This window comes from Sorex araneus, chromosome 5 (assembly GCF_027595985.1).
Source record: "Sorex araneus isolate mSorAra2 chromosome 5, mSorAra2.pri, whole genome shotgun sequence".
NCBI lineage: Eukaryota > Metazoa > Chordata > Mammalia > Eulipotyphla > Soricidae > Sorex > Sorex araneus.
This window is the reverse complement of record NC_073306.1, coordinates 54,069,222-54,085,958: the sequence shown is the minus strand read 5'-3', so window position 1 is coordinate 54,085,958 and position 16,737 is coordinate 54,069,222. Positions and strand designations below refer to the sequence as shown.

At 48.5% G+C, this 16,737-nt stretch overlaps 1 protein-coding gene and 1 pseudogene across 1 annotated transcript; both read right to left on the bottom strand.

Annotated features, from left to right (window-relative positions):
* Positions 1 to 969: 969 nt before the first annotated feature.
* On the bottom strand, positions 970 to 2,927 carry LOC101545730 (elongation factor 1-beta-like; annotated as a pseudogene).
* A 1,595-nt stretch (positions 2,928 to 4,522) lies between these two features.
* On the bottom strand, positions 4,523 to 10,183 carry PLA2G2D (phospholipase A2 group IID). Its single transcript, XM_004603680.3, has 4 exons — positions 10,141 to 10,183; positions 6,875 to 7,019; positions 6,143 to 6,249; positions 4,523 to 4,818 (listed from the first exon to the last, which is right to left on the bottom strand). The coding sequence occupies exons 1-4, from the start codon at positions 10,178 to 10,180 to the stop codon at positions 4,673 to 4,675; spliced, it is 438 nt and encodes a 145-aa protein (XP_004603737.2). The 5' UTR covers positions 10,181 to 10,183; the 3' UTR covers positions 4,523 to 4,672.
* Between the last annotated feature and the right edge of the window lie 6,554 nt (positions 10,184 to 16,737).

Below are 16,737 nucleotides of genomic sequence, written 5' to 3'. Positions count from 1 at the left end.
TGGCTACTTGAGTGTGGTGGTAACTGTTGGCACGATAGGGACTCACTGGCCTTTCCCCCAGGTTTCTGCCTTGCCACATCCCCTCCCTCGCCCTCTGGTCCCGGGGAGTGGCTCTTCTCCCCTAAAGGGTACTGGAGGCTGAGTCACCAATATCCCAGTGAAAAGTGTGGGAGGTAAAGTGAGACATGGCCCGGGAGCATAGAGATACAGGTTCAAACCCCAGGCCGGCCACTTATCAGCAAGTGACTCACCTTCCAGTTTCAGTTTCCGTAGCTGGAAAGCGCAGGTGGAAATGCCACTATCTCAGAGGAATGGAGAGGGACAGTGAGTGGACAGACAGACAATTGAAGCTCAAGCTCTGTTCTGCCCTGGGCCCACAAGTGTGCTTTTACAGAACCTGGCAGTAAGTCAGCAGCACAGAGGAATCATCAAAGTTCAAGGTCATATTCAAGGTCTGCTCTGCCCTGGCCCCCACGGGTGTTCTACTGCAGTACCTGGTCCCACAGGATGCAGTGACTGTGTCCTTCTTTGGTCACCCAGTCAGGGCTGGTTGAAAGAGGTGGTGAGAAAAGAGAGGCTCCCTCAGAACCCCCCTCCTTTCTGCCTGCCTCAGATCCAATATTAATTACAGTAAATTGACCCATAGTGAGAACTCACAGGGCTGGCTGGTCCCCCTAACTTGGGGGGTTCACAATCCAATTTGATCTGAGACTTCACCTGCCCATTATCATCTTGGAATTAAGAATTCCCAGTCTTGGGCCGGAGAGATAGTACAGGTGGGTAGGGCACTCGCCTTGCATGTGGCAGACCCAAGTTTGATCCCCTGCACCCCATATGGTCCACCAAGTCTGACAGAAATGATCCCTGAGCACAGAGACAAGAATAAGCCCTGAGCACCATCTAGTGTGTTCCAAAATAAAACAAAAATCACAAAATACCAAGTCGTGTGTGTGTGTGTGTTTCGAGCCTTTATTGGAGAGCAATGATCCACGTGGATTTAAATCTTGTGGGCAGCACCACGTTCACGGACTGCACATAGTCCTCAGAAACCGTGATCAGCTCCTCCAATGTATCTGTTCCAACTTATTACCTTTAACCATGCACTGCACTAGAAGTCTTATGATCCCATATCCCACTGATATTAGTTTTGTTGGACCCCAACCTAAGCCATCTGCCTGAATGCTTCTGACACACTCTCTAATTTTGCCATATCCTTATCATCATCTCAGTGTTTCACATCTAATTTTGGCTTTCTTGATTCATACCATGCAGCCATTCTTCTCTTCGCTTTTTTTGCTTTTTCACTCTCCTCCTCCTCAGCAGATCCAAGGAAATCAATGTCAACATCATCTTTACTGTCCCCAGCTCCACTTCCTGTGGCGTCTTCCACATTAGCAGGACCATACTTGCTCCAATCTTTATTCACTCCTGTCACACTGATCTTTTCCTTTTTGAAAGACTTAATATGGTTATCCCAATGGAGAACATGATACAAGTCAGCAATGGGTTAGGATGCTGCTTTAAATATCACCCTATTTGCTTGTGAAGGCACATCCCCCTCCACGTCGTTTTTGTCCACCAGGTAGTGGTTGAGTACCTGGAGGCTTGTGGGACTCTTCAGGTCTTCAATACCTGTGGAACTGGTTGGCCACGGAGGCAACACAAAATCCTATCTTTATCAACATGAGATCCTTCCCTCCCTCCCTCCCTCCCTCTCTCCCTTCCTCCCTCTCTCCCTCCCTCCCTCTCTCCCTTTCTCCCTCTCTCCCTCCTTCCCTTCCTCCCTCCTTCCCTCCCCTCCCTCCCTGTCTCCTTTCCTTCCTTCTCCCCTCCCTCCCTGCCTCCTTTCCTTCCTTCTCTCCTCCCTCCCTTCCTTCCCTCCCTCCCTCCCTTCCTTCCCTCCCTCCCTCCCTCATTCCCTCCCTCCCTCCCTTTCTCCCTCCCTCCCTCCCTCCCTCCCTTCCTCCCTCCCTCCCTCCCTCCCTCCCTTCCTCCCTCCCTCCCTCCCTTCCTTCCTTCCTTCCTTCCTTCCTTCCTTCCTTCCTTACTTCCTCCCTTCTTTCCATCCCTCCCTCCCTTCCCTCCTTCTCTCCTTCCTTCCCTCCTTCCTTCCTTCCTTCCTTCCTTCCTTCCTTCCTTCCTTCCTTCCTTCCTTCCTTCCTTCCTTCCTTCCTTCCTTCCTTCCTTCCTCCCACACCTCTGATTGGCTGCTATGTGATCATATATCTGTACTAGATCCTTAGCTCAGAACTGGGACACACGGCACAACACTGCTCATGACCCCACTCTAGGCTTGCCCACTGGACCCATTCTAAGAATATAAACTGACTAGGGGGATCCCAATATCTTGAGGCCCCCCCGCCCCCACAGTCTAGGCTGCCATTCCTGAGAGGGCAGTGTGCTAAGCGGGTTGGGGCGCTTATTTAAAGCAGACCCAGGAAGAGACAGCTGTGGCAGGGCACACCTGAGAGATGATATTGTGTCCTGGAGCTGGGAGTGGCTGCCCAGAGGACAGAGTCAACACAATAAGTGTGACCAACCAAGGACAGGAAGGAAACCAGTGCTGATGTCATCATTTAGGCACTAAAGGACCATCTTCCTCCAGGATTTCTTGTCATGTGAGAGCACAAATGCCCTCATTGTTGGAGCTTCTTGAGTCACAGCTTTCAGCTGTATGCTTCTTGACCAGGAAGAATGGGATGGGGGAATGGAGTGGGGTGCGTCTGGAGGAGGGTCTGGCACGGCCTTCTGTTGGTGGTTCGCCCGGCAGGCTCTGTCTCCATTCTGCCCTTTGGGTTGCTCAACTCTTCCGTGGGGATGAAAATTCTCATACCTGCCAATACTTACACTGTCACAAGGTCACATGGAAGCTCTGATGTCACATATGGGTTGTCAGGCTGGAGTGCATGTCTTGAATACAGAGACATCATGCACCAGGTTTTATTGGCATTATTAGTTCTGTAGGGGGGTAAGGGGGGTTGAGTAAAAAGGAAGAGATGCAATAAAAAGAAGGAAAACCAGGACTGTATTCCTAGTTTATCTCAGGAGTGACTCCAGATTTATTTACCATGTAACAATAGCAACAATGATAATGCAATTAACATGTAAAGAGGGATTAACATGAGCCAGGCACTGGGCCAACGGCTTAACACACAATAATCTTCATTAATACACCGATGTTATCTTATTTTTATTTATACTTCAGAGGTGAGGAAACAATCCTCATAAGAAATCATATGACTAGTCTGTGTAGTTGGAATCTGAACCCAGTGCTCCTAGTCCTGAGTTCCTATTAGGCTGCTCTGCACGAGCCACCAAATTTCACAAAGAAGGGGAGCTCCTTGGGAGATGCTTCAGAGATGGGTGCCATGGGCTGCAGGATGGTTTGTTATTGCAGGTTCCCAGCTCACTTGGCAGGAAACATGGCTAATCACATATGAATGGCAGATTGTTGATCCTTAGAAAAAGTTATTTATCTCGCCACCCATTTATCCAGCCACCCACCCATCCATTTATTCATCAATCTACCCATTACCCATCTATCCATCGATCTAACAATCCATCCATCCAACCATTCACCTACCCATCCATTATCCATCCATCCATCCATCCATCCATCCATCCATCCTTCCATCCATTCACCCATCTATTCATTCACCCATCTATCCATTTATCCACCCCTCTATCCACTTACTATTCTTTTATTCATTTATTTATTCATCCATTGGTCCATTTATTTATCCACCCATCAATCCATTGATCCCACCCAACCATCCACCATCCTTTCAAAGTCTGTTTCCCTAGAAATCAACCCTGAAACAAGAATTCTTACGCAAGTGAATGATTTATTGAGGGAGTGCTCTCATGAGGAACCTGTAAGGGAACAAGGAAAACAGGAAAATCCAGGGACAAAGCAAAGCAAAGAGGAGGTTCCAGACATTAAACTTGATCCCACAAAATGAGTTCTGGGGTGCACAGCGTACCACCCAGCTCGTCCTGCACAATGGCAGAGGGGCCAGGCAATTATACCCTACACCATTTTATATTTCCTAGTCATTAGAGGTGGGTGGGGTGGGGCGTGGGGTGCAGAAGACGGGCAAGGTAGCTTCCAGCAGACCTGGATTGGAGGTGGATAGAACAATCAGCAACCAATACCTGATTGAGCTCAGGATTGGGGGATTGGATAGGAGACCAAGCAGTATGTACTATAGCCTCCATCTATTCATTATGAGCTCATTTGACCCACAAGCTTTAACTGATCACTTATTGTGTGCTGTGTGTAGGGTAGTGTTGGGGGAACAGAGGAAACAACAATGAAATAGGCGCAGCCTTCCTCTGAGGGGGAGCTCTGCTAGGAGTTCCGGTCTTGGGGGTAATAGTGAGAGGGACCAGAGAAGCCCTGATTATGTATAATTATGTAGTACCCAAGATAAGATTTGGTAAGCCACTGCCCCCTATGTACTGTGCAGGCTGGGAGCAGTAAAGGAGGAACAGCTGAGATGCTTCACAGAGAAGCAGTCCTTGGGCCAAGGAGTCGAGGCAGCAAGCAGAGCAGTGCCTCAGAAGATGCTGGGGTCCGACACCGGGGCGGGGTGTTAGCTCCCCGTGGGGCTTTTGGAGCTCACAGTGCAAAGGAACAGAGCTGGGGGCGCAGAGAGCAGGGCAGCTTCTCCTAGCACAGAGGAGTCTGTTTCCCACAGCGGCGGCGCTGGGTGAAACGCAGGTGCTTCTGGTAAGTGTCCAGGTTGCGCTTCAGACACAAGGCCACCTCCTTGTCACAGGTGCACAGCTGCTGCTCACACCAGCTTCCCTGGTTAGCTGTGGGGGATGGATGGCATGGGCCTCAGTGTTTGCTGCGACAAAGTCAGGGACCCTTCCCTGGTGGGGGCCTTTGCAGACTGGGAAGTTCTGGCTTTGGGGTGACCATCCCAGTTGTGTGACCTGGGCACGTGGCGAACCTTCCCTGGGTACTATTGCTCCTTCCTTTAGGATCATCCATCCAAATCAACAATCAACAATCGAGCCCCTGGTGGGTGGCCAGCCCCGGAAGGGGAGGGGTGACAGGACGGGGTTAGTGGGTCAGGGAGGGCTGAACCGAACAGTCCCATGGGTGCCCACTCCAGGGGGATGACAGGTCATTGAGGAACACAGGACTGGAACTCTCGAACTGCCACATGGAAGGTAGGAAGCAGCTAAGGAGGGAATGTGTGGCACCTGATGCCCCCTCAACCAAAGTCACTGGGTCTGTTTGCTCCCCTGGGCAAATGGGGAGAGAGAGGAGGGTCAGCTTTCCAGGCAGTGGAGCTGTCACTGCAAAGACAGCCAGGGAGGTGGGGGACCTTGTGCTTCTGTTTCATGCCCGCAGCATGGGTTTACGGAGAAGTCCTCCTTCCAGAAAGAAGGTAAATGGAGCACACAGAGAGTGCTCTGAAAACATTGGCTGTGTGTGTTGTGATTATCAAACTCTCAGTGAACAGGTACTGCTAAAAGGACCCTGCATAATTCCATGCCCTGGGACCCGCCACTTTATTCCATACAGGGATGTGAGGTTGGATCCGAGCTCCAGGCCACTTGGGTTTTAACCCAGCCTCTGTTGTTTACAGCTATGTGACCTCAGGCCAACACTTCCTCACTCTAGTCTGCTTCCTTGTCTGTAAAATCAGATCATCCTCCTTCTGGGCTGATGCTATGAGGATTAGTAATAATGGAGGTAGTCACAATAGTATCCACAGCTTGTGTAATTTATCAAGCATGACCTGGCAGCAGGCATCTGCAAAGCTCATGCTGTTGGCTCCTGCCTTAGTGTCTACACTAACCTATATAGGAAAAACACTATTATCATCCTGAGTTTACAGGGGGTGGGGGTTGTGAGGCTCAGAGAGATTAAGAAATATATTCAAAGTCACCCAGTTAGACCGTGGTTCCCTTGGGATCTGTCAGGCTTCCAAGATCCTAAAAGGACCCAACCACCCATGGTACCACTCCATACCCTCATCTCCACTCTGCCCCTCCTTCACAGCCCCGCTGCTAACACTGGGAAAAACAGAGATGTTGAGTAGCTTGTGTATTTTCACACAACATTTGGAGGCAGTGAGTACCAGAATTCCCCCCTCCACTTTCCTTCCCAAGACCCAGCACTTACAGCACACGATGGTCCCATTGGAAAACTTGTATTTGTAATTATCTGTGAAGGATTTACACTTATGTTGACGTAGGTGGTCATAGCAGCAGTCATGGGCATTGCAGCACCTGAAGGAAGAAAACAGCAGGTGAGGCAGGAAGCAAGAACAGCTGCAGGGGTTCTTGGCCATTGGGTTAGCCTCAGCAGAAAAACCCATTTACTCACTTTGGAAGAGTAAGCCTGCAGGGTTCTGTGTTTCTCTGCAGTCCCGCTAGCAAATACTTATTAAGGACCACCCAGACACCACAAGGCGCCTATCTCTTCAGTCTCACTTTCCCCCTTAGAGTGAAGTACCACGGTTGTCCCCATTTCACAGAGGAGGACAGAGACTCGGGTCAGTCCACCTGCCCACAGCTACACAACCTTTAAGTGGCGGATCAGGGGAGTTACCTTGGCTGCTCATCTTCCTCGGACCAAGCCTGAGGGTTGTCGTGAAGCAATGTGGAATCGCAGCACAGCGACGGGCAATTGTTCTAAGCAATGTGCCACGACACAGAGTGTGTAGGGGTGTTCAAACTAGACTGGAGGCTGGGAGGAAAGTCCCAGGAGGACTGGGGCTGTGTGCACGTACAGGCGACTTCCCAGCACACTGTCTAACCTAGAGTCCCTGAAAGACTGAAGGGATGGAGATGAGAGGGGAGATGGGGTTGGGACAGGGCTGCCCCCCTTGGACCTGTCAGGGAGTTGAGGTACCAGTCCGAGGCGTCTTTGGGTTGGCCTTTGCCGCCGGGTCCACAGTGACAGCCATAGGGCCAGTAGGACAAGATGGGGATCTTCCCAGTCATCTTCTGTACCATCTTGTTCAGGTTCAGGATGCTGCCCTGGGTGGGACTCACGCCTGCCAAAGAGCCCAGCAACAAATTGCCCGTGAGTGTCAGGGGGTCAGCTAGACACAGGTCTGGCACCTGGACTCTGCCTAGACCAAGCTGCAGACCTTGGAAAACAAAGTGGAGGCAACCATGGTGACAGTGGAACATCAGCTGGCGGGGACCAGGGAGAGGGCACAGTGGTCAGAACCCAAGTTCCAACCCTGGTACCACATATCCCTGAGCATCACCTCGTGTGACCCAAGGGGAGTCCCTGGCACTGCAGGGCCGGAGCAGCTCCAAACTCCCTCATTGTAGCATTGAGTGACCAGCCCAACTTTACCAAGTATTCCTGGGAGTGTTCCCCAGGCCCCTGACACTGCTTAGGAGGCTCCCCAAAATGGATATAATATTTAGTGAGTTCTTTCTATATATATATATATATATATATATATATATATATATGTATGTGTGTGTATGCGTGTGTATGTATGTATGTATACTTACTTTATAAAAAAAGTACTTTATACTTACTTTTTAAAAAAGTATATATACTTTTTTTAAAAAAAAATTATTGAATCACTGTGAGATAGTTACAAGCTTTCATGTTTGGGTCACAATTGCACAATGATCAAACACCCATGCCTCCACCAGTGCACATTCCCTACCAACAATATCCCTGGTATAAAAAAAATTTTGGCCACATTCAGTGGTGTTTGAGGGTTGCTCCTGTTTCAGTGCTTAGGGGTCAGTTTTGACAATGCTCAAGGGACCGTTCAGTACCTGGCTGCAAATTCCTGCCTCCCATATATAAACTATATACTCACCTCATTGAGCTCTAACACGTGCTCTTTCTGCTTTTTCTCTCCTCTTTCTTGTTCCGTATCTCTCTCTCTCTCTCTCTCTCTCTCTCTCTCTCTCTCTCTCTTTCTCTCTCTCTCTCTCATCCTATGTTGTTGTTAGTGTTAGTGTTCAAAGTAACTGTTTTGTAAACTTCCTCCCTCCTGTGTGATACATTTTATTTTTTTCAATTTTTTTCAATGAATAAACTTTAGGGGAACATATCTGGTCGATGTACAGAAAGTTGCAAAGACAGACCCCTCACCCAATCTCCTTTCATTGCTGGGTGCAGGTGTTTAGACAGCAGTGGCCTCCAGGCCCCTAGGCAATGCTTGGGAGCCACCCCCCAACCCCCAATTAAGGTCTGTTGTGTCCCCAGCATGTTCATATTCTCAGTTCATCCTCTTGACACATTTGCTCCTTAGAGACCAGTCCAGGTGCCCGCTGCTGTTTTGACGTGGTGGCTGTTATGTGCACCGGAAACCCTGTTTGGCTTCAGCCTCTGGCACGGCACTGAGAGCTCACGGCCAAGGACTCCACAGGCAGTTCCTACAAAGACTCACAGACCTCTTTGCTGGCCAACCAAGAGGCTAACTTCTTTGGCATCTCATCCCCGGGTCCGTCCCAGTGTCTGTTTCCATTCAGAAATACTCCCACCAAGGGCTAGAGACAGTGCTTTCCTTGCGAATGGCCAACCTGGGTACAATTTCTGGTACCATCGATGGTCCTCTGAGTTCCACCATGAGTCATCCATGAGAACAGATCCAGAAATAAGCCCTGAGCACCACCGCAGAGGTGACCCCCAAAACCAAAGAATAAAAGAAAGAAAAGAAGAGAAATCCTCCCGCCCAGGTGCGCTGAGTGGAACAATTCTGCCTCTCCACTCATGCAGAAACGGATTCAGGACTTTACCATCGAGTCTTGAGAAACTAGGAATTCAGTCTGTGATCGTGGGGCTTGGCATGGTCCCACCAGGGTGTGCTGGCAGAGGGGTAGGGTGGGGACACAGTCTGGGGGTTGGACACATTGGTGGAGGAAAACAGAACTTCCTCCTTGCTACCATTGTGCTTTAAGCTGTTGCTTCTTTGCTCTCACTTATACCTGTAAAACTTGATGTATCTGCTCCTTAGAGACCTCACAGCCCGGGAGGAGGGGGCCACTAGGCTTGTTTCACTCCCAAGGATATAGAGTTGCTAGTGTGACCTGGCCAAGGTCAGACCACCAGGACAGGAGTAGGCGGGAGATGCAAACCTGTGTGTTTTACATTTATGCCATGGTTCCTCTTTAGCTAGAGATGAATTTCTGTAGCTGGTATTTGAGCTTTTCCTGATGGTTTTTGGAACTCCCGGCTCACATAAAACCATATTCTAAAAATGCAAATCTTTTCTAAAATCACAGGTTTTGAGATGGGCCAAATAAACAAACGGAAAAAGGTACCAGTTTGCCAGTAATGACAGTTTTACGAGTTATCTGCTAACGATCAAACAGAAACAGTTTCATCCCTCACCTATCTACAGACTATCTCCCTAGATGGGGGAGATGACAAGTGTGAAAAGACTCTAGAATAGAATAGAATGTGTGGCCAATGGTTATTACTGATCCAAGGGACACATAATTCCTTTCGAAGCAAGGAAGATGCATTCCTTTATTTATTTATTTATTTTTTTGCTTTTAGGATCACACCTGGTGATGCACAGGGGTTACTCCTGGCTCTGCACTCAGGAATCACCCCTGGCGGTGCTCAGGGGACCATATGGGATTCTGGGAATCAAACCCGGGTCGATTTGCACAGCAAACGCCCTACCCGCTATGCTATTGCTCCAGCCCCAGAAGATGCATTCATATGGGTTGTGTGTCCAAGAGGCCAGGTGTCTTTTTGCAGTATGTGACTTTCTTTTGGTTTTTTGGTTTGGAGGCCATACCTGGCAGTGCACAGGGCTTAATCCTGGTTCTGTGTTCAGGGATGATTCGTGGTGGTTCTCGGGGGACCATATAGAGTGCCAGGGATCAAACCTGGGTCAGTCGCATGCAAGGCAAATGCTGTACTCGCGGTGCTACCTGTCCTTGACTTTCCCAGGTTCCCAGCAGTGGAGAGACTAGCTCACTGTGCGGCCATGACACTCCCTGGCCAAAACTCCTATTTTAGTGAGTGGCAGCAACTGGTGGCACCCTGCAGGAGTGGAGGGGGCTCTGAGGGCCCAGGGAGTTGGGCACCAGAGCAGAGCTCAGTCTAAGAAAGAGCTAAAGGGTCTACCTGCATCCCTCCGCCCTCCCCTCCTCATCCCTTCCCAGTGAAAGTTTGTCCCCACTCACCAGCCAACACCACCAGCACACACAGCAGGGCAAGTTCCATGATCCCAGCAAGAGCGATGCCGGCAGCGGTTAGAAGTTCCCCCTGGGACAGGCACCCTTATATCAGATGTCCCTCCCCCAGTCAAATCCCACCCTGTTCCTTGGAACTCCAACTAGGGACAGACTATATTCATTGCATTTATTTCCTCTTTTTTGGGTACTGGGGAATTTTATTTATTTTCCTACTTTTTGATTGCACATTCAGCAGAAAAGATTTCAAAAACATAAATGACAAAAAAGTAAATTTAAATCCTCTGTGAATCCATCAAGCATCTCTAAAGTTTTTTTTTAACTTTTTTTATTGAATCACTGTGAGACAAACCCTGTTCATGATTGAATTTCAGTCATACAGTTTGAGTGTTGTTCCAACACCCATTCTTCCACCAATGTACATTTCCCAGTACCAGTGTCCCCAGGTTCCCTGCCAACACCCACCACTTGCACCTCCAAAATTTTAGTTGAGGAACCGAAGAACTCAGCAAGGTGGAGTGTAAGCTTTGCAAGAAGGATCCCTGAGTTGGGCCCCAAGCACCATTGGTCCCCCAACCTCTGAGAACCACTGGGTGTGCCCCATGCAAGTATACAGAAGTGATTTTTTTGGTCTGTTTTCGTGCCATACTGATGGTACTCAGGGGTTAGTTCTGGCTCTGCAGGACTAGGATCACTCCTGACAGGGGCTGGGGGACCATAAGGGATGCCAGAAATCAAACCCCAGGTCAGCACATCCAAGACAAATGCCCTGCCCGCTGCACTATTGCTCAGGTCCTTTCAAAAGTAATTTTTAATTAAAATATATTTGCCTTACAACACTGTGTAAATTTAAGAAATAGAGCTGATTGATTTGATATATTTATATATTATGATATGCCTCCAATATAGTGATTATTTAGCACCTCTAAATTATATTTACTGGAGCAATAGCACAGTGGGTAGGGTGTTTTCCTTGCATGCGGCTGACCCAGGTTTGATTCCTCCATCCCTCTCAGAGAGCCCGGGAAGCTACCAAGAGTATCCCGCCCGAGTGGCAGAGCCTGGCAAGCTACCCGTGGCATATTCGATGTGCTGAAAACAGTCACAAGTCTCACAATGGAGACGTTACTGGTGCCCACTCGAGCAAATCAATGAACAACGGGACAACAGTGCTACAGTGCCATTATATCATATTAATAATACGATATAATTGTGTAACTACCATTTTCTTTTTAGTGGTTAGAATAATTAGTCTCTTAGCCAAGTTGATGATTATAATGCATTATTTTTGTGTGTATTCACTACACTATAGATGAGATCTCTGGGACTTATTTGTTAACTTACTGCAGGTTTGTTCCCTTGAACAACACATGTCCTACTCCTTTCTTGGTATCCACAACTTTTCCTTCTGTTTTGATGAGTTTGGCCTTTTTAGTTGCCACATGTAAGTGATATCACTATCACTGTGTGATTAACGTGATACAATACTTGCCTTTCTCTGACTTATCTCCCTGGGTGTAATGTCATCATAAACATTCGCATTGTTGCTGAGTCATACTCCAATACGGTGTGGGGGCAGCTTTTCATTAGCCGTTGTAAGCTGATGACCACCGGGGTGACAGCCACCATTAGCATATCCTTCTAACTCTAGCATGGCACATACATTCCTGCACCTTTCTTTGACCAAATTAGAGAAAATATTACAGATAATATCCTATAGCACTTTGCAGTCTGTCCTTCCATTTACTGATGTAGCCTGAATATTTTTTCCAGGTTATTAAATATCGTCTGCAGTGAGATTTTTCAAGGGAGCCTCCTACGCCATTGTATGGCGGCGTGAGGCCCAAAAGCAGGCTCCTCAGCAGCCGTGACAAGGTACAGTTAACGTGAAGTCTCAGCTAGGTTGTTTCTGTTTCCCTGAAGTCAGTAATTTAGAGGGCACAGGGGCTAAGGCATTTGTCTTACATGTGGCCAACTCCCTTTCCATCCCAATCACCACCAGGAGCATCTCCTTGAGCACAGAACCAGGAGCAGCCCAGGCGCACTGCTGGAAGTGGTCCAACCTCCTCGCAAACCCCAAGAGATGGATGATTTTCAAAATGATCAGTGTCGTTCTTTTTAGGTTATGAACGGAACCTGGGTAGCAGAAAGAAAACTCAAGTCTTGATATTAGCCAGATCTAGCTTTGAATTCTAGCTTAGTAACAGCCTTGCCTTGATTAAGGCACTTTGAGCCTGAGGTGTTTAGCCTCAGAGAGAAGGGTGCAGGGAGCAAGACACACTTTACTGTAGTGGCTGTTGGGAGAAAGATCGCCACCCACCATGGTAACTGATCATAAAGGTTTCTAGCACACTCATTTCACTCCTCCAGCAGGAAAGTCTCGAGTTTTTGGTCAAAACAAAGGGGCAGAGCAAACAATTCTAGCCCACACAGCTCCAGCCTGAGACTCTGATTTCTAAAGGATAACAGAGTTGGCCACTCAAACGGGGCTTTCTACTTTGACCTCTCAGCTCATTTAGAAGATCCCAAGTTTAAACTTGTCGCTGCTGGATCACGTTCAAAATAGCCTAAAAATCCCCGGGGCAGCTGGAAGACAGTCCAAGCTTGATGGCTCTTGCTCTGTTTTCAGTCTGGCCCAGCCCCCACTGTCCTTCTGCCCAAAAAGGCAGCAGAGGCGGGTCTGGGGCGAGAGGGCTCAGACAGACCGCGCTGAGTCCTGCCTCTCCCTCTGCCTCCTCATCTCTTAGGTGGGAAGAAGGCCAAGGAGACCAGTGAGCAGGGTCGTCGTGAGGATGCAAGGCTACAGGAGTAGGTGTGAGGTTTGGCTCCAGCAGTGCTCAGCAGTGACCTAGGTGCTGGCTTCTGAGGGCTTATGAAAGGCAAAGCCCACGCTTGTAAGAAATCCCACTGGAGGGGCTGGAGCAATAGCACAGCGGGTAGGGCGTTTGCCTTGCACGCAGATGACCCGGGTTCGATTCCCAGCATCCCATATGGTCCCCTGAGCACCGCCAGGAGTAATTCCTGAGTGCATGAACCAGGAGTAACCCCTGTACATCACCGGGTGTGACCAAAAAGCAAAAAAAAAAAAGAAAGAAAGAAAGAAAGAAAGAAAGAAAGAAAGAAAGAAAGAAAGAAAGAAAGAAAGAAAGAAAGAAAGAAAGAAAGAAAGAAAGAAAGAAAAGAAAAAGAAATCCCACTGGAACAATTTTCTCACAGGCATTTCACGAGCCGCTAGTGCAGGCTGGGCCTCAGGCGGGATCATCCCACTGGCAGAGAGGAAGGAGTAAGACAGATCCCAGCTCGTTACGAAGCTGCGGGGTCACTGGAGAAAACAGGAACTCTGGGGTTGACTGGAAGCTGGGCAGTGTGTGTGTGGGGGGGGTGCAGTGGGCGGGATCACCAGGTTCCTGAGGAGTCAGGGCAGGGGTGACTGTGGACTCAGAGGTGTATGTCTGGTGGGGGTGGGAGCGGGGGAAGCATTAAGAACTGGAGACAGCCTTGCAGAAACCCTAGACACAGGTCTGGAGAAGTCTAGAACCAGGGGACAGTGGGGCCAAGGGACAGGGGAGCCCTGGGGCAGCAGGTTCCCAGCTGGCATGGGTCAGGGCAGGGGTCCATTGTGATTCTGAGTCTGGCAGATGCCAGGCTCCTGGGAAGCTCTGAGCAGCTGAGACCATCAGGAACAGCTGTAGAGGTGGGGGTAGGCAGCAGAACAGACACTGAGGTTTCTGGAATAATAGAAATAACAGCAAGACTTTATGGGGAGGGGGTAACTGAAGTCTGTGGGTGAGACGGATGGTCAGAGATATTTGTGCCGCACCTCTGACCCCAAAGGTCTGAAGCCTAGTGGGGCATGGAGAAAGGGTCAGCCTGGGGCAGAGCGGCCACCCCATTGACTACAGGGAAGGAAGTGTGTGGGTGATGACATCCTGTTTCCCACTTCCTGGCACAGGGGCAGTGGGGTTGGTGACACTCCACACAGGCCTGCCCAGGCTCAGACTTCTCATCCCACGCTGATTCACGGTTCCCAGAGTGGCCCTGCCCCGGGCCTTATAGAGAGTGGGTGCTGGGGTGGGCTAATAGTGTCTTTACTGACTTAGCCCTAGATTCCTAGTTCCAGCACCTCAGAATGTGGCCACATTTGGAGAAAGCAATTCAGGGGCCATTAGGTTAAGGTTATCTGGGTGTCCCTAATCCAAGATGACTTGTGTGGCCTTGCTGGAAGAGGAGACGAGCCCCCACTCCCATCCCCTAAAGGCAAAGGTGGCTTGGGCAGGCAAGGAGGGAGGCCTCAGAAGGGAACACCTTCCCCAAACCTAACGCCACCAGCAACTTGGGCCTGAACTCCCAGTGTCCAGGGAAAATAAATCCAACGGGTTCTGCACCCCCTCTGCTGGTACCTGGCCTCGGCCGCCTGAGCGAACTGACACGAGTGTGGAAAGAGCCTGGAGAGACAGTGGAGGCCCAGGTAGACTTCCTGGGGGAGGCGAACCTTGTTAATGCTGAGTCTTTCTTTCACCCTCCCTACAGAGTACACACATGGTCCCCGTGCTGCAGAGACCTGGGTGAGGAATCAGCCTGGCCCACAGACCGGATTTTCCTGACTCACGCCAGAGACACGGGGTTCCCAACTCATAGACCCAGTTTCTGCCTCCATAAACTGGAAACTATCTCCTTTGATGCCTCCCTCCTCCATAGTTGACTGCTTAATGATTAGGAATTATTTGGAGGAATAGTCATTAATGTATATACATATATGTCCATATACATTTTCATACATGTGTAAGTTATGTATGATTTTTGTTGTAAATAAACTGTGTGTATCTTAGAAACATTTTGTTTCTGTTAAAATAAACTTTAGCTAGCTAGTTTACATACAATTTTTAAAAGGGCCCAGAGACATGGTTTATAGGCTGGAGCACATGCTCTGCACGTAGGAGGCCCAGGCTCAAGTCCAGCAGCACATGGTCCCCATGAGTTTGGCCAAGACTTATCGCCAACACAGAGCCAGGAGTAGTCCCTGAGCATCACTGGGAGTTATCCAGAAACAAAACAAAAAATCAGTGCTGGAGCTATAGAAGAAGGAGTAAGGCACTTGTCTTGCAAGTGGTTGACTTGGGTCCCATCCTGGTTGTGTCCCCCACCCACAACAAAACAAAACAACTCCCTCCCACTCCACCAAAGGTGTCCATTTCAAGTCTGGTGAGTTTTGGTAAATGTGCCTAGACTTCTCCATCCAAAGCATGAGATAGTTCTTTTACTCCCAGATTTCTCTCCTGTTCATTTGGAGTCCGGTGGATGTGTCAAACGGTCATTCCAAGTGGTTGCTGAGGGAATCCACCGTATGGACACACTGGGTTAGCCCTCTTCCAGCCTAGGAACCCTGGGTTGTGTAGGGGCTTGAGACATTATGAGTAAAGTGGTAGAATAAAGGGGAACGTTGGTGCAGACGTCTTTATGTGAGGACATGCTTTCTTTTGTCTTGACTGGGCACCTGGTCATGCGGTCGGTGTACACAAGTATAAGCAATTGCCCAAACGTTTCCCAGCGTGGAGATAACTTTACCATTCCCACTTAGGACTACGGAAGTTTCTGTTGCTTCATATTATCACAGACACTTGGTGTGGCCAGTCCTTGTTCTCAGAGCTCCGATAATAGAAGCTCATGTGTGTTTGCTTTTCTTTCCCAAATGACTAATGAAACTGAGCCCATTTGCTATGTGCTAATTGGGTTTATTTTAGATTTTTAGATCTACGCTATCTTCGATGCATAGTCTGTTCAAATATTTTGCTCATTTTATAAAACTGGTTGTGAGTTTTATTGTAATAAAGTTTGGGGATTTATTGACAGGTTCCTGGTGTCAGTTCTCTATCAGACAGTGACTTTTCTGGTCTGTGTATTGCCTATATTTTATTTTATTTTATTTTATTTGAGGGGGGATGTAAAGAAGTTTGGGTCACTTCTTTTGGTTCAGGAGGGTGAATATTCTCAATTCTGGGCTGGAGGATCATGTGATACCAGGAATTAAACCAGAGTTGGCATATGCAAGGCAAATATCTTAATCCTTGTACTATCTCCCGGGACTACTTTAATTCATTAATTAATTAATTCTCCTTTATATAATGGGGTCTTTTGAAAATAACTTCAATTTTCATGAAGACCAGCTTATTAGGTTTTTTACTTATGGTTTATACTTTGGGTATTGGATTCAAGAATCTGCTGAATCCAAAGTCACAGCTGGCTTCTCCTTTGTTTTCTTACAAATTTTACAAGATCACTGTCTATGATCCACTTTTAGAAATACTTTTTGTATAGGAAAGAATTTGGGGACACTGGTGGAGGAATTTTGACACTAAAAAGAAGCCTGGTTCCTGGGAAGAGCCTGGTTCCGTCACTATCCCACCCTTTCAGTTACCACCCTTTCAGTTACCAGTTGACAAGTTACCAAGTCAACTGGTAACTTGACTCCCGTTACCAGTTCTGTCCATCACAGCATCACCCTACCACACCTGTGCACTACAGCACCCTATCCTGTGGAACCCCACCCACTTTTCACTTCAGCCAAGTGTTCCCAAGCAAGACCATTCC